General features: G+C 48.0%; 1 protein-coding gene across 1 annotated transcript in view; it reads right to left on the bottom strand.

The window, feature by feature from the left end:
• The window catches only part of Tll2 (tolloid like 2), a 122,940-nt gene that overhangs the window by 32,511 nt on the left and 72,737 nt on the right, over window positions 1–17,692 (bottom strand). The window contains exons 6-9 of the mRNA XM_052186069.1: window positions 16,330–16,508; window positions 14,319–14,424; window positions 6,705–6,829; window positions 3,868–3,983 (exon numbers count right to left, since the gene is read on the bottom strand). Of these exons, the coding sequence (XP_052042029.1) occupies window positions 3,868–3,983; window positions 6,705–6,829; window positions 14,319–14,424; window positions 16,330–16,508 (526 nt within the window). The remainder of the gene's footprint in view (window positions 1–3,867; window positions 3,984–6,704; window positions 6,830–14,318; window positions 14,425–16,329; window positions 16,509–17,692) is intronic.

The following is a 17,692-nucleotide window of genomic DNA, read 5'->3' as shown; positions in this document are numbered from 1 at the left end:
GTCTCCTGACATCAGATAATAAACCTTAGGTGGGAGGGGAGTAAACAGAGGGAGCTGGGTCCTTTAGTTCTGTCTGGGGAGTCACTTGAGCTTTTGAAGTTGCTAGGTGGTTTACAGAAAGCAAGATGCGGTTAAAGATAGGCAAGGGCAAGTTGAGACTAGGGATTTGGGAGGAGGTAAGGGGTCAGTGAGGTTCAGAGATACAAGAGGATCTTGTAACATCATCAATCACTCCAGAGGGTCTGGGGTTAGCGCAAGGGCATCCGACTGCCGCTGCGATCCGCATCCCTTAGCCAGGACGTCTCATTCCTGAAGTGTCATCATCTCCAAGAGCCTTCCTGAAGTCACTCCACCCATTCAGTTCTGTCATCTCCTCGCTCTTACTGGTTGGCTGCTTACGGTGTGTTCCTGTGCTGTTTCTCTTCAATGCCCCCTCCCAATGGCTACTCTTGTCATGATCCCCAGACTACCCAGCCTTCCACAGCTTACACCTCAGGGTTTTCAGACTGTCCCCACTCCACACTTAGAAGACCCCTAAAGAAGTCCTTATACCCTTATCTTATTAAGTCAAATCCGCCTTGTTTTCTAGACTCTCCAAGGCCAGCCTGTGACTCTTTCTCAGTGCTCTATAGGTTACAAAAACCCTCGCTGGGACCAGACAGGTGCCCCCACAGTAAGTCTGTGCACAGGTGGAACCACATGATTGATATTTGATCTTTAGGAGTCCCCATTGCCTCTCCCTCTCAGGGGTGTCTAATCAGACAGGTTTGGCCTTACTCCTCAGCTCCACCCCTCACTGGCTCTAGAATCTTGAGGGAGTACTCATCTGGAAGACAATGGGCACATGACCAGGTTGTGGAGGGGTCTGTGATATAGAGTGCATACACAGTGGCCAGTGCTGGGTCTGGCGTGCAGGAAGTATTCCAACAGCACGCTTTTAAACATCAGACTACACTGCGAGTGCCCTTGGCGTATCTCAGCTGATATCCCACAGTCCCTCTCAGGCTTTCTTTCTGTCCTGATCATCATCAGAGCGCCTACTCCTTCCCCGGGGCCAATCCCTATCCAGTGAGATTCTTCCACGGAGCCCCGTGGTCGCCTAGGAAATGAAGAATGAGTACCAGAGGACAACAGATGGGGCTGCGTGTGGGTGTGTGAGTGCCAGGGGCGTGTCTGTCAGATGCCTAGAGAGTGAGGAACCCAAGCTGAGCAGCATCTTAAATTGGGGTGTCCCTGGGTTTCTCTCACCTCTATGTCATGCTTGTGGTGAGGCAGTGGGGTTCAGGAATGCTTATAAGCTGGCCCCACAAGAATTCTTTTAGTCTTTGCTCTTTTAAGATTACAGTGAGGAAATGTTAGTAAAACTTCCCTGGAAACACATTCATGGTCTGACTGAGAGGGATAATTATTCAGGCTGATTATTTTAAGTATGTTAGTGAACCATAAAGACCATCAGGGGAAGAGGTGATGAGCGAGAGGTGCTCTGAGAGTCAATCAAGTTTGCTAATTACCAGCAGCTCTGGGGAAGGCTGGGTGAAGCAGAAATGGGAATAATTGCAGGAATTTCAGCGATGTCTATTCTCCGCGCCCCCAGTGAGCCCTAATAATTGAGACTTAGTGAAGCTTACACGGTTCAAACGTATCACACAGTCCTGCTGTGCAGCAAGTCAACAATGTGGGGATTACCAGCCTCCTCCTCCTCCTGCTTCCTGCACGTTAGCACCTCTAGCAGACACAGTCATAGCCATGCAAAAGGGTTCAAGAAGACAACAACACTGTGTTTGCATGTGTGTGTGTGTGTGTGTTTGTGCGCGTCATGAGCGTTGTGTGTGTACATGCATGTGCACACACAGAGAGACATGCAGAAGGCAGAGAAAGAGGTCATTTCTTTTCCGCTGTCACCTATTCCCTGATTTTCTTGAGATAAGGTCTCTCACTGAACCAGAAGTTTGCCATTTTGGCTGTGCTGGTTTGCCAGCAAGCAAGCTCTCAGAATTGGTTTATCTCCATCCTGTGTTGGGTCGCAGGCATGCATGGGTCATGCCAGGCTTTTCATGTGAGTGCTGGAGATTTGAACTTGGATCCTCACGCTTGCTCAGCCAGAGCTCTTAGCCGCTGTGCAGTCCTCCAAGCCCTGGCATTGGCTTACTACTTAACTGTGACAGTGCCTACGCACAAGTAAGTGGATGTGTGCGTGAACTCTGTCTCCTTTGTGTAACATGATGACCGTCCAGTATTCAGGTCCTCGGGTCCTCAGTGGTGTGGGTTCCCTTCCCAACTCTCCATCAAATTCAGTCACCTTGAGTAAGTCCGAGTTCTACTCTATGATAAGCAGGGTATTGGCATCTAGCCTGGGGGTTGATACAAGGGTGTGGCCTACATGGCTTTACTGAGGAAAGATTCCAGTGTGTAGAAAATGCTCTCAATGGACCATGACCACTGCTCTCTAGTTCTCACATTATACTTTAAGTTATGAAGTACAAAGTTATGAAGTAAAGTTATGAAGTACTGTAGGCTGGCTGTGGCGAGCTGAACTTATCTAATACACCCCACTGTCCCTAGTTGTCCAGGCTGGGCTCCATCCTCATACATCCTCATGTCCGTTTGACAAAGGCTCATTGTGCCATGGCTGTGCCACTCAAATGGGATGCTGGGACTGATGCGGACGATCTCTGTCCTCGGTGTGCTTAAGGACTATAAATGATAGAACACAGTAGTCATGATACTGAGACACACGATGACATGTGTGGGAACACAGGGAGATCCTCTCACCTAAGCCCAAGAAGGAGGGATGACCTGAGACAAGCTAAAAGAAAAATCTGGGATTTTTCCAATGAAAAGATAACGATCAGAGAGATGGCTCAGTGGTTATCCCTGTGTATTTTTCCAGCAGAGCATCCTAGCTCAGTTCCCACATCCCATGTTGGGTGACTGATAACTGCTGTAACTCCAGCTCCAGGGGATCTGGGTTCTCACGCAAACTTCAACACACATATACATATAACTTAATTTTTTAAAAAATCTTTTAAGAAAAGATAAGGTTCAGAGTTCAAAGCCCCATTCTGCATTTTACTGTGTGGCTGGGCAATTTCCCCTCATATTCTTTGTTCACGCGGGATGGACATGAAGTGCCCTGTAGTAGAATAAAGCACACCGTCCTTGGACTAAGGAGAAGTAGTTCTGGTCCTGAGCTCAGCTCTAGAAGGCAACGGAATCTTCAAGGCCAACGGACACAGAGCCTGCCACACCCCTAACATCTTCTTCCAGGGCCTCCGCATTCTCTGAGCCCAGTTATAAGACATTCCCTGGCTTCCTTCTTGGATCTGACTTCAGACTCCTGACTGACCAGCCCACCCTGCCTGAGGGCAGCCACGGAGCAGCTGCTCTCGAGGCAGGAGTGAATGGTGTGGGCTGGACATCAACACAGGTGGCCACATTGCCACCTACCAAATCACTACTCCAGTATGTCAACAAACTCTAGACTGGACGCTTGCCCTTGAGAGTAACAGTGCAGGTAGAGGAGAGGGTGTGCTTTACCTGACAGGTAGCTTGATTTATAACCTAGATGGACATTGAGTACATGCCAGGCCTCCATTTATATGAGTAAGACTGACTTTGAGGTCATAAAACAGGGAACGCAATGCTCCTGGCACATAGTAGGTACTCAGAACACCTGCTATTATTAACAGCACAAGGGTTGGGTTCTCCTACTCTACTTGGCTCAGGGTGCCATACTATTCCCCATGGGGGTCTAGCCTACCTTTTAAAGATGATGCAAACTGTTCGTGTGTATGAGGTGTGGTGTGATACCCAGGCGTGTTCGCAGCATGCGCTGATATAATCAAAAGAGCCAGTGTTCTCACCTACCTTTTCCCCTGGGGTGACGGAGATCCTCCAGACGCAGTGGGAATAGGAGGGGTAGCCATTTGGGAAACCAGGTGCCGAGAAGTTTCCCGTTGTGTCCTGTAGTGTCTCCCCACATGCTGCACAAGCAAAATGACAACTCTGATGCAGGCACGAGTCTCCCACCCGAGCTACCCTGCCCAGGCCTGCGGAGTGAAAGCCTTTCCCAAGCCAAAGCCCCGTGAACGACTGATGGGAAGTGAGCCAAATACATGGCCATTTCCCCGGCCAGGGCAAGCAAAAGCAGTATCTTGGTGCCAAGGGGTAGCGCCCAGAGCTCCTGCCAAAGCACCCCAAAGGCTCTTGGGACTCCGTGTGGCTTCATCTAGGTTCAACTAGATCTCAATTCTCCAGCCATGAGCTGAACCAACTCATGGGTCACCTGTATCACACCAAATGGGTTTGGCAACTACAGACTGTTTCAGGGAGTGTAGAATTGGTTTGCTGATTGGTTATGAGAAAGGTTGAGTCCAGAGCCTTGAGCGTGCTAGACAAATGCTCTAACACGGAGCCACATGCCTCCAGCCACACTGGAGACTTTGAGACTGCTAACAACAGCCACAGCAGGGTGAATACAGAAGGATACAGCAGGAAAGCCAAAAGGAAATATGCTTGGAGACTCGTTTATGCTTCTAGCTTGATCTCACCTCCTTCCCAACCCTTTTCTTTTTGCTGTTTACCTCTGAGAGAGTTACCAAACAAACAAGGAAGCAGAGGAAAATGCAGGGGACCAGGAAGCTATGGTCTACAGTATGCCCCTGGGCCTGTTCAGTCTCTGAAGGTTGCCCAGTAATGAATGGGACTAGAACACAGAACCTGCATGGGAAAAGATTACTTCTTCTAGTTCTTCCTTAAAAGAAAGGGGAAATCCTGGAGCTTGGGAGCAAACAATATTTGTATTTCCCGAACTATGGAGATGGACACCCCTAAAATACAAAGCCAGTTGCTTGCCGAGTGATTCCCTCCATGGAGTTACTCACAAAGTGCAGGGAACAGGCCTCTTTAAACATCTCTTCCCTCTCTCGACGCCACCTTGGCTTGGCCATTGCCCTAGCTTGCAGTGACCCGCTTGGAACACCCTCCGCTGCTTGGAGCTCCAGGGAAAGGCATGCGGAGGGCGGCCCATCATTTACTTCAGGAAATCCTGGCTATCGGAGCCCGAGTGTCACATTACAGAACAACTGCCAGGCAAGGAGAGGCTCACTCCCAGCAGCCAACACCCCCGAGGGTTCCATGGAAATTATTTTAGAATAATCATCGGCATTCTGCAGGAATAGATACATTACTGTGTGCTCCAGGATACTTACCAGCTGCCTGGGAGCCTTCGGGGAAATAAGCAGCTCATACAGTGTAACTAAATAAATACTACGGCATTTCCCAGGGACCGCTCTAAGGTTTCCCTTTGAATTTAGAGGGTTATATGATATGTGTGTCCTGTATTTCGGCCCTAGCATGTCCCCAGACGATTGGGAGATGGCTGAACATATTTCCTTGTTTCGTGAGGATGCAGCCTACACAGCATTTTGCAGTCCCCATGGTCCTGCACTGTAGGGCAATGTCACAGCCCAGACTTTCTCCAGTGGCCCCTGTTTCAAATATTCAACCGCAAATGAAAACATATCTTGTCTGAAGGGTGTAGAAAAAGTTACCGGAGCTCCTGGTGATGGAGCTTCCTTCTGTCCTTCCCAATCCCCTAGAGTTCATTCTGCCCCATCAGTGACACAAACCTGGCTGCTATCATTGACCCTTTGCATGGATTTAGAAGGGCCTTGGGGTCCTGATCCCAAGATGACACAGAACAAAAAGATACCAAAGCAGGTTAGTTTTAATTGTCAACTTGATACAAGGTGCCCTGGGAAGAGAGTGTCCTAATGAGGAATTATCTAGATCAGCTGGCCTATGGGCATGTCTATGGGAGGTTGTCTTGATTGTAATTTGATGTAGGCTAATGTAGGTGGTGCCATTCCCTAGGTAGGGGTCCCAAGCCATATCAGGCAGGAGAGAGCTACATGAGACAGCAAACAAGGACCCACACATTTCTTCTCTCTCTGCTCTTGGCTGTGAGGATTTAAGTTCCTGCCTTGGCTTTCCCCACCATAATAGATTGAAACTTAAAACTCTAAGTAAAAAACAAAACAACAACAACAACAAACGCCCTTCTGTCTCCTGTGCTGCTTTTTGTCAGGGTATTTAGTCACAGCAAGAGAAATGAAACTAGAACAGAGATGAAGGCACAGAGGGTCCATCTGAGGCGGGACTGCTGTCCTAGCACAGAACAAGCCTTTGCTCTACCCCTAAGATACTCTGGACTTTAATAGCAAGCGTCTGGTAACCAACCCTGAGGCCGCAGCACTGAGACTTGTTCTGACTGTGGCTTTGGGGAACCAGACTCCTAGAGTCCCCAAAGTATTCCCCTCACTTTTTGTCTTCCTTCCAGAAGCTCTTGGTTTTTCCCTTGCCATATTAACATTCCCCAGTTCCCTAGAAAGAAGAGGGCCTGTCTCTCTCGGAGCGACGTGTCACACTGTGCTGGGTCCCTGTGCTCTCTTCTCTCTTCACTCAGTGCTTTGTTGAGAACTTCAAAAGCCTCTCATAGTCAGGCTAGGGACTCTGAACCTGCTACAGGCCTCTCAGTTTTCTGCACTGCACTGCACACTTCCTAACAGAGACGCAAGAAACCACAGCTGCCGAGGTGTGGTCCTCTCGGTTCCCAGCAAGGGGATGGGGTTGCTTGCACACAGCATGCGTTGTGTAGCGTGGGATGCTAGGAGTCGCTGGGAGTCCCCGTGGCTCACAGTTACCTGGGCATTTGTACAGCTTCCTGGCTTGGGCTATATCTCCCTGACTGAGCCGCACGCGTTGGCCAATGGTTGGCCTGACGCCATTGTCGTCTCGACGGGGGAGGATGGTGTCTAAGAAAACTCCTCTACAGGAAGAAAAAAAAAGAGAGAGAGAGAGAGGGAGAAAAGTCAAGGCTACCAAGCTATGTGCGAGGAGACTCCCAGTCTTCATTTCTTTCCTCCCATTAGCATCCCTGTCCCCATTGCTTGCCACCCCTGTCCCATGCTGCATGGCTGAGTGGTTCCTTTCACTCAAGCTGCCTTGCGGTATTCCATCTCATCTGATCTGCCTACTCATTTCCCAATGGGAAGGCAACTGCCAAGTCGAAAAATATACCCTAGTCCAGTAGTCAGAGGCCTGCCTTCCTTATGTGTACTGAGTACTTTCACGAGGCTCTGGACAGGCCCTTGCCCTGGGGCCATCATGTCCCACAAATCAGAGACTACCAGTTGGAGATCACGGTGTGAGTGGCTCCCCCTGGAGTTGTACACTAGGCAGTACTTCGTGTAGATAACAGGTCTGGGAGCTGCTTCAGGAAGAGCCTGAGAGCTGGTCCAGCAGCTAGACGACAAGCACCGGTGGATGAGATGATCAATCAAACTGTGAGTGGTTTTGCTAGTCAGATCAGATGGAGCGTGAGCTAAATCAAGAGCACCAGGGGTCAGCAAAAGATGCCAAGCTCCGCATTCCCATGCCAGGCCTGCCTTCGCCACGTGGGTTAACTTGACAAGCCTCTTCCCTTCTCTGAGCCTCAGTTTACTCCTCTGTACAATAGGAGTTTGTCTGGTTGGTCATAATGGCTCCTCCTAGCCCTAGCACCTTACTCTACACTTGTGTGACTAAGATCTAAAATTCGAGGGGCATTTCTAAAACACAAGAGGACCCCCAGATGCCTGGCTGAGCCCTGGATTACTCACAACTCAATGCAGAGCGCAGGACCCCTCCTCTGCCTGTAGACTCTCTATTTGGGCCTGTCCTACGAGGCATCCCTTCTCCAAGTCTCATCTGCTCCTTTCTTAACCAACTTTCTGAGAAGAGTTATCTCTGCTCCTTTTTTGGAGCTCAGCTTTTGTTCACTCGCCACTCTGATTGAGATCTAACCACATCAGCGATGCTGGGGGTGGGGGCACGTCATTGTCATCTGCCTCTCTACATCTCCGAAGCTGTCATCTTCTCTTTCCTCACTGTCCTCCCCGGGTCCACAGGCTTTTGCTGCATGATCTGGGAGAGAGAGCGACCATATCTACTTTTTGCTTGGAAGATGCCCCTGCCTCTGTTCTCTTCCCATGCTATACCACAGAGAGTTCTAACTACCCACAGAGAATTGTTTCCTGTTCAGAATCATCTAGTAGACCCCAGTTCCTGGCACCACCTCCCTGAGCTGTGCCAGGGGCCTAGAACCAGCTCTAACTTTGGCTAGGAACTGAATTCATCCCACCCTTTGAATTGTCCAGGGACCTTTGTCTCTGGAGATTGAGTCAGAAAGTGCTTTCGGCTCCTCCCTGTTCCTCACTCTCTTCTTATTGAGAAGAAACCAATGATCGAGTTCTGTCCAGTATACCTTGCAGGCATCCCTTGACCCCATATCCTTCTCCTGGGTGCCAGACCATTTCCTGAGTTCACGTGATCAGCATCTCTTCCTGAAATTTCTCCAGACACTTCCTGACTGTGTCCCCCTCTGTGGGCTCAGCCTCTTTGGCTCCAGTCCTACAGTGCTGTGATATGGGCACCCCAGCAGGCAAGGATAGATGTGTGCTTAGAAACTTCCTGTCACTTGGCTGTCTGGGCCCTTTGCTTATGGCTTCTGACATCTGCTCCAGCCATCCTTGTGTTATCTCCTTCTAGAGAATTCCTAACAAACAAATTGCTGCGTACACTGTCATCTCTCTAGGATACCCACCCCCACCCCATCTCGCCCACCCACAGACTCCTACTCTTTCTCTAGATCCCCATCTTCTCTCTCCCCTCTTAAAAGCCTTCCAGGACCCTTTCTACCCCTCCCATCTTATGTTGTCATATTCTCTTGACTAATTTCATGTCATACTATTTTTGTTTTTAGTGTGTGATGATATTTTCTTCTCTGCCAAAAGTAAGTTTCTCAAGACCAGTTTTCTCCTTTCTATCCTTAGGGACTGGGGGCGAACACAAACCCTGCCTACTGCTTTAATTAAATTATGCAGCCACAATCAGGGACTATCTTCAGAGAGCTTCACAAAATAGTTATTTACATGCAACAGAATCGACTAAAACATACACAGCCTAGTTATGAACTGCTTTCTGTCTCTCTATCTCTCTCTTTCTCTCTCTCTCTCTCTCTCTCTCTCTCTCTCTCTCTCTCTCTCTCTCTCTCTCTCTCTCTCTCCTCTGTGCTCTCTTAAATTCTCTGCCATACTGGATAGTACACACCTCCATTTCTTTCTGCTTACATCACTTTGTTATCTTTTTGGCTGTGAAATGCTTGTTTTCCTCAGACTCCCAGCGTACGTTCTCTCCAAGAAGCAGAGCTGAGTCTCCTTTGCCCAGCATTTAACCCTCTGCCCTGACTTTCTGAGTCTCAGGCCCTTATTCTCCAGAGTCCCCCAAGACACTTCAGTGGCACCCCTGTTCTCCCCTATTGACACCAGGTTTGAAACCCCAAATCATGACCCCTAAGACAACTAAAACCCTAAATTCAGTTACTCAGACACTTCTGCCTTAACAAAAGATGTGTCACTTTGTGACAGCATCCTTGAAAGAGGACTTTTGCAAACAAGTATCGGCCTGTTGTACAAGGAGTAGCCTGGGCTTAGAAGATCACTGGCAAAGCCTCCAGTGGGCCAGGCGTGTACAGACCATGTTCCTTCCCTCCTCCATTATTCTTAAGCTTTCCTATCCTTTCCTCTTCAGAGGACCCTGGGAGGCAGGCCTATTGTCACCAGGTTCCCCAGTGACTTCATGTGGGAACAGAGCTAGAAATGGAGAGCCAGCCCCAGCACCTACACAGGCCAAGACGAGAACTTTCTGCTAGAGATGTTCATCTTCCTGCCTACTGTGCATGGAAGTTTGTTGCTCCTTGAGCACAGTATGTGACAGTCTGAGTGCCCAGAGGACAGAGGGGCTTGAGACAAAAGTCGCAGGCTAGATGATGGTTCACAGTCTGTCTTTGGGGCTGGGACATCGATGCAATTCTCTGAGTTACTGACAGACAGCTGGATTCTGGGGAATGCCCACAGGAGAGCCATCCTGTATGTAGTTCCAGAGCACTGCATCTTTCCCCTTTGTGGATAGACAGTGCCCAGCACTGACTGCAGGCCAAACAGGGAAGGTTTGGCAGATGCTTTGGAGGATAAAATGTCAGCTTGGAGTTTTCCAAACAAAGACATCCCTGTACCAGAGAACTGTCTCCTCATCTCCTGGACCCATGCCCAGTAAAACTTCTAAGGTCATCATTCCCCACTGCCTGGGCCCAACCAAGGGGGTGGGGGGAGGGCAATAAAACCAGAGGAGACAGAGCTCAAAGGAGAGAGCTCAGGTCGTAAAGAGACTCAGAGAGCGAGTTTCCCATCAGCAGGAAGGGCTTTGTTCCACCAGCCTGGGCGCTGCAGGCAATCACTGCTCCTTCACAAGCTAAAAGGCAAGATACAGTGTGGCCCCGGGAAAGAAACAACCCAGAGGAATGAGTTGCAGTTAGAAGAGAAGAGGTGCATCTAACAAAGCACCCACAAAACCCGCCAGTAAGAGCCTGTTGTACAAAACAGCCTTCTAAAACCTCATACAGAAAACCACCATAAACACCAGGACAGGCATCCACCTGCAGCAAAACGTATTTGTGGAGGGGAGAATACCAAACTCTGGGGCAAGAGCTGGTAAGAGAGCCTGGGGAGATGGTTAAAATAACACACCTCACCATCTAGATAGTGACGTGCCTTTGAAAGACAACAGTGCCATTTCTCTTATTCAGAGGCAGAGTGTATTTCTTTTCTTACCTGATTCTGGTCTTCTCTGGCCAATCAAATGTCTGCAAGTTCTAGAGCCTGGCCACTAAGAGGCTTGCAGCTACACAGGCTGCCTTCTAACAACCCTGAGTCCTTTAGCGGAGAAGTGCCTGACCAAATCCACTGAAGGGTGAAGGGTCATGGGTAGGAGGACATGGGCTATAGCCAGCTGGCACTGAGTCCTGGATGTGTGGCTGGCCATTTTAAACTCCCAGCCCAATAAAGTTCTGGGCAAAACCAGACCAAAGAAGAAAGAGCTGGGCCAACCCAGAGTATCACAAACAACAACAGTAAGTTGTGGTTTAAGAGACTAAGTTTGGTAAGGACATTGTGCAGCAACGGGTATTGGAGCAGTAGCAGAAGTCTGTCTGGGGGCTATGGCCCTGCACCCAGAGCGCATCACACCCTGGTGCTGTCCCTTGCCAATCTCCCTCCTAGCAGTTATAGGCGCTTTGGATGAGGTGTGATTATTTCATGGGTTTGGCCCAAGGGTTTCCTTTGGTCTATGCTGATAAGCTAGTTCATGCTGACTTTGGAGTTTGTCCAGAGGGGCAGAAGTGATGCGATTATGAGCTAGAGATCACAGGAGAGGAATGATACTTAGGAAAAGAAGAAAGTTAGGCAAAGTAGGAGGAGCCTCTGCTTGGCCTCAGGCCCCAGAACTTGTGCAGTGGATGGCATAGAGCAGGTGAGAGGAAGGTGGCTTTGTTCCTCTAGCCCTGCGTGCCCTACATAGCAGAGGCTTACAGCTGCCATTCTGGAGGGGAGCGGCCACCATGAGTATGTGCAAAGGCGTAGAAAGAATAACAGACAGGACTTTCCTTGTTCATTCCTCCGTGGTGTAGCTCTATAGGCCTCTTCGACCTCACACATTCACTTTAAAAAGTAACAAAAATATACTGGGTACCTAGTTGGGACACCACCAGATTCTAGAGACACAAAGAAAATGAGATAGTGTCTTTGTTGAAGGATCTCAGTCTACTGGGGGAGGGAGGCATGTTGCAGATAAACAGAGATGGCTCAACCACTAAAGACTGGGCTCAGGACCAAAAAATTATAAAGTGATATGAAGAGTTACAGAAGTTACAGACATAAGACCCAAGGCACAAGCTTGTCAGTTGGGTCAATGTGACATTGTGTCCTTGACAATTGATATTGCCTCTATATACCAGCCCATAGCCTCTGACTGACAGGTGGTGCCAGGTTATTCCTTGCTTGTTTTCCAAGTTGAGTCTCAGCCCAATCCCAATACTTACATTCCTACCCACCTCTCTGATCCCTGGTTAGGTTTCAACCTACCTGCTCCATTGGCCTCCTGGGACTCCCTCCATGTTCCAGTTAGCTTCAACTATCAGTTTGACATAACTAGAGTCATCTGAGAGAACTGCCTAGATCAAATTGGTCAATTTTTTGATCATTAATTGATATAGGTAGGCACAGTCCACTGTGGGTGGCACTCTTCCCTTGGAAAGTGATCCTGGGTTGTTATGAGAAAACTAGCTGTGGGGCTAGAGATACGGCTCAGTAGTTAAGAGAACTTGCTGTTCTTGCAGAGGGCCCAGGTTCAGTTTCCAGGACCCACATGGCAGCTCACAACAGTCTATAACTCTAGTTTCAGGAGACCCAATGTGCTGCCTCTGAGGACACCAGGCACAGATGAGGTACACTTAGGTACAGGCAAAATACATATGAAATAGAAGTACATAACTGAGAGAGAGGGAAAGAGAGACAGGGACAGACTGAATGGACCTGTTGAGTGAACCAGAAAGCAATAGTCCACTATAGCAGTGGTTTTCAACCTGTATGTTCTCAACCCACATATAAGGTATCGTGCATTTCAGATATCTACATTACAATTCATAACAGTAGCAAATTTACAGTTATGAAGTAGCAACGAAACAATTTTTTGGTTGGGGGTCGTTACAACATGAGGAACTGTATTAGAGGGTCAAGCGTTAGGAAGGTTGAGAACCACTGCTCTATAGCTTCTGCCTTAAGTTCCTTACTTCCTTCAAAAATCACTATGACCTGAAAGTATAAGATTAAATAAATTCTTGTCTCCAAAGTAGCTTTGGTCTTAGTATCTTATCACAGCAAAAAATGGAAACTAGAACACCTCCCAAGCCCAGAATGGACCCCTCCAGGTCTAGTTAATTTACCAGTCTGAAAGAGGAAGCCCCTTCACTTCGGATTTCCTGTGTGGCAATGCACAGAATCACTGTCCCACCCCTCTGTCACCTATAGACTCAGAGACTGCTGCACATAAGGCTGGACCCGGAAGGGGCTCAGAGAGCAGCTGCTCCACCCATCTCCAAGAGACTCAGAAACTGATTTGAGTAACGCTTTCTGGTGAGAGGGCTGGAAACCCCACGCTGATGCAGTAGGCAGGTCATGACTGAAGCAGATATGTGGCTAGTGAAATAGTGTCCCCGAGGAGCTTGGCATTTACCAGTTTGGCCACCTCAGGGATAGGATGCCTTGCCCAAGAACCAAAGACCTCACTCTCGGTAATCGGTTTCCTATTCAGAGCCAACACAGCTAAGCCAATGGCTCCCCTTAATCCTGACACACGTGGATACTCAGGATGATCCGTGTTCCTCTTTGCCTTGCCTACTAGGAAGCACATGCAGGATTTGCCGCTCGCACTGACAAGCCTCCACATCCTGCTGACATACATTCTGAGCACTGGCTTCCAGACTTCAACTTGGCTGCCTGTTTTCCTACCTTACTCTTGCGCATGTGTGCGTGCATGCGTGCGTTGGAAATCATCTCAGTTTTCTAGGGGAAGGATTAGATAAATGAACAGACTGTTGTAGGAGGATGCTTAACAGCTAAAAGAGAGGGGGGATATTTGCAGTGTGCCCTTTTAAATGATCCCTTTAAGAATTGAAAAGATTACCAGCTGGGACTAGTGTGGCTGAGCTTCTGTGCATAGACAATGGGAACTAGATGCAGAAGCAGCGTGGAGAACACAACACCTGCCTGCACAGCCCCACACATGGGGCAGACCCCAAGTGTACCTGAGGTAAACAGCAGGTCCAGCCCTTCTCTGATGAGTAGCACCCGCTCCTTGGGACCTGAAACCTGGGTCTTTGTTCTCACTCTGATCTGAGTAACTGAGCTCTCTCAAGATGGCTGGAGCCTAGTTTCCTTTGTCTCTGAAAAGAACCTGTGATTTACAGCCCTTCCTCTGACACAGCCTAGCTTCCAAGAAAACAGAGCCTCTTCTAGGACAACGGCAAGTACCTCCTGATTTGTTTAGGATGTACATTAGTCAGAGATGCCCCACCTAATAGGAATTCTACAAAGGGCCTTTAGGTTATTCTCCCAAATGACCTTTCCATAATTTCTCTTCTCCAGTTGCTCCTTGTGACATGAGGGCATGATGGAACGCCAGCTTCACAACGGGGCTCAATCTCATTAGCAAGAACATGATTAGATTGTATTTCACAGCAGCCCACAGGCCACTGTATTTCAAGGATGGACAGGCCAGACATGGTAGGAGCATGCCCAAACCCACTCACTCTCCACAGACCTCAGGACTCCCACCCGAGCCTGAAGCAGTTGCAATAAAACAGATGTCCCAGCAAAGATTCCGACCTTGAGAAGGTGTTCCGGGCATAGTGCATGATGCTGTCGAAGTCGTAGGTCTCTCCCAGAGAGCTCACCTCGCCGGCTTCCATTTTTAAGAAATTATACTCCTGACCTATAACACAACACTCTGTTAAGGACTGTAGAATTAACGCAGTACCCAAAGTGAAGCTGTGGGTAGGAGGGCCCAGGGTGACTTCCTACTGCTCCTGTTGCCTGAACAGCCTAGAAAACAGGATTTGTGGGACTTCTGGCTGTTGTTTGGAAAAGTGTAGAAATTTGAAACAAAGGGCACGTCTTATGTTCTCTCTGCCCCACTGTCCAGCACCCCTCCCTAAATGCCATTTGAAACTTACAACTATGCCTGCAGAAAGATTAGCACTCAATCTACTTGTCCAAAATATTTTGCTAAAACAATTCTCCCTTCATCCAGCAGCCAACAGAAAGAAATGCAGAGACTCACACCCAAACATTAGATAGATATCGGGGAGCCTTATGGAGGAGTTGGAAGAAAGATTGAGGCACCAGAAGAGGACAGGGACTTCACAGGAAGACCAACAGAGTCAACCAACCTGGACCCTCGAGGGCTCCCAGAGATTGACTGAGTCACCAACCAAAGAGGGAGACCCCTGCACATATGTAGCTTATGAACAGCTTGGTCTTCATGTGGGTCTCCCAGAAACTGGAGTAGGGGTTGTTCTGGGCCTGTTACCTGCCTGCTTATGGGTCCTGAACCCCTAAATGGACAGCCTTGTCTAGCATCAGTGGGAGAGGATGCACCTAGCCCCACAGCAACTTGATGTGCAGGACACCCAGAGAGGAAGGTGGAACGGGAGGAGGACTCATGTGAGGGATTATTAGGAGGAGAGGAAGGGCTAATATTGGGTTGTAAAATGAACAAATTAATAAATTTAGTAAAAAAAAAAAAACTCGCCCAAATTCTGATCTTACAATGTGAAGAAACACGAAATAAACCAGAAAGATAAAAGCCAAGTGCTTCGTCCTCTGAAGGAAGTTTAAAGCAGTCTGGGGAGTTTGGTCTGGGATGTGCTCTCCTCACAAGCGCGATGACTAGAGCTCAATTCCCAGAACCATGTTAAAAAGTTGGCCTCGGGGACAGAGATGGGTGGGTTCCCAGGGGTTACTATCATCCATTCCAGGAGCCTTGGCAGGTTCAAGGTCAATAAGAAATTTTGTCTCAAAAAATGATATGGAAAGGCCTTGAGAAATAATACCCAAGGTTGTTCTCTGGCCTCCACATGCCACAAACATGTGAACACACACGTACAAATACATACAAAGCAGATTTAAGGCAGCCATACCACTTAGCTAGGTACTTTCACATTTAATATCATCCTTTTGGTTGTAGTTTTTTGTTTGTATCTCTTTGTTTTGAGACAGGTCTCATTAGTTGACTGAGATAGATTTGAACTCACTCATAGTCCAGGCTGGCCTCTAACTTGTTATCCTCCTGCCTCAACCTCCCTGGTGTATAACTTATAAGCCAATATTACCTCACCAGGCTCCAATACAAACTTTTAGACCAAATTATTTGACATGAGGGGATGGATGCCTGTTTGACCTGTGCATGCTGTCTGCCTTGGGGCAGGACACTCTGCAGAGGTGTTATTCTTGCATGCATTTGTATCTTAATTAAGTTACCATTTCAAAAGGCTGCATTGCATAGCAAAAGTGACTCAGAAAAGCTGCCAGAACTCCTCTTTTGGCTAATCACCCAGACACTGCCACTTAGGAACTGGGGTTGGATTTCACTGCCCCTTACCACATGGAAGGAGAATCATTGTTTCCATTCTGTTGTACGCCACAAGCTTCAGCAGATGTGTTCTCAGGAAGGCCACAGGTAGACCGTGGCAGAGCTCGTAACAGCCTACAAAGTGGAGTCTCTGCCTCCCCTGCTAGCCACGAGCCTGATCAGCTCCCAGCAGTCCTCCTTTTGGTGTCCCAAAGCCTGTGGGTGTCCAACCTTACTGGATTCTAGATTCTACCCAAGATCCCTTACCTGGCTGGATGTTTTCTCTGATGATGGTGACGTGTTGGTCTCGGTCTGGCCGAGTGTGTTCATGCCAGAACCCAACCACGTGGCCCAGCTCGTGAGCCACAATGCCAAACTTGTCACAGTTTTTCCCGATGGATATGGCCTGAGGGCCACCTCCTCTGCGTCCCACATAGGAACAACATCTGGGTGGGAGAAATGTGCATATTATCAGGTCTGAGGATATCAAAATGAAGAGCCACGCCCATTCCCATTTCACCTTGCTACCTGTGGTCTAAAGGTGCGTTTGAAAAACAGAAATGTATTTCAGAGGTGGGGGACTTCCACTGTCCAGCTCTCCACAAGGAGGCCACAATTCCCTCAAAAAGCATCTCTGCCTTTTGGTGGTCACTGATTCCATTTAGAACCCAAAGGCAGAAATGGGCCTCCTACCCAGAATGAAGTGTGTCTATACTCTCTCTTTGCTTCTAAGTTTTGTGTCTATGGGACCTTCTTTGAGGGGTAGGTGTCTGAGTTCTGTAAAGGGTTCCTCTGGGTGTTATTGTCAATGCTCTTCAGTGAAAGTCTATATTGGGGACAATTTTTTTTTCAAGAAATGTTTATTCATTATTCCTAATACACAGGTAAACACTGGTTTTATGGGACTTTTATTATTATTTTGCTATTAAGTGGTGTGTGTGTGTGTGTGTGTGTGGTGTGTATACATGTGCGCATGTACCTAATAGCACATTAGTGTGAAGGTATGTATACCCTTGCATGTACAGAGGTTCGCCAAAGAATGAAGTGGGTGCTGAGAATTTAAGCTTAGAGCCTAAGATTTCCATAGCAAACATCCTTACCCACTAAGGTATCTCTCTAGCCTGTTAGTATTGTTTAACTCTGTAGCCAAGGTGAACTTAGAACTCATATAGCCCAGGCTGACCTTAAGTTTCTTGATATCCCAGCCTCAACCTCTGGAGTGCTAGGATTTCAGGTGTCCACACCAGGCTTATCAGAATACTTGAATAAAGATATAAAAAAGAAATCAAAGGTGCTGGAGAGATGGCTCAGTAGTTGATGGCACTTGCTGCTCTTGCAGAGGGTTTAATTCCTAGCACCCACATGGCATCTCACAACCACCTGAAATGCCAGCTACCAGGAATCTGATGCCTTCCGCTGGCCTCCAAAGGTACAAGTCTTTGTAAGGAGCATATACACACAGGCAAAACTCTCAGACACATTAAGGTAAATCTTTTTAAAAAAAAATAAAACATTGAATGATTCCATCTGCCACATCATGTATTGAGCATGTAAGCACGCATGTCCATCCATGTTGCAAAAGACTGAGTTCTCTCACCTTTTATCCAAAGACAACAATAAAGTTATAACA

Source organism: Apodemus sylvaticus, chromosome 1 (assembly GCF_947179515.1).
Source record: "Apodemus sylvaticus chromosome 1, mApoSyl1.1, whole genome shotgun sequence".
Taxonomy (NCBI): Eukaryota; Metazoa; Chordata; class Mammalia; order Rodentia; family Muridae; genus Apodemus; species Apodemus sylvaticus.
Note: the sequence above shows the minus strand (reverse complement) of the source record. Positions and strands in the feature narration are given on the sequence as shown.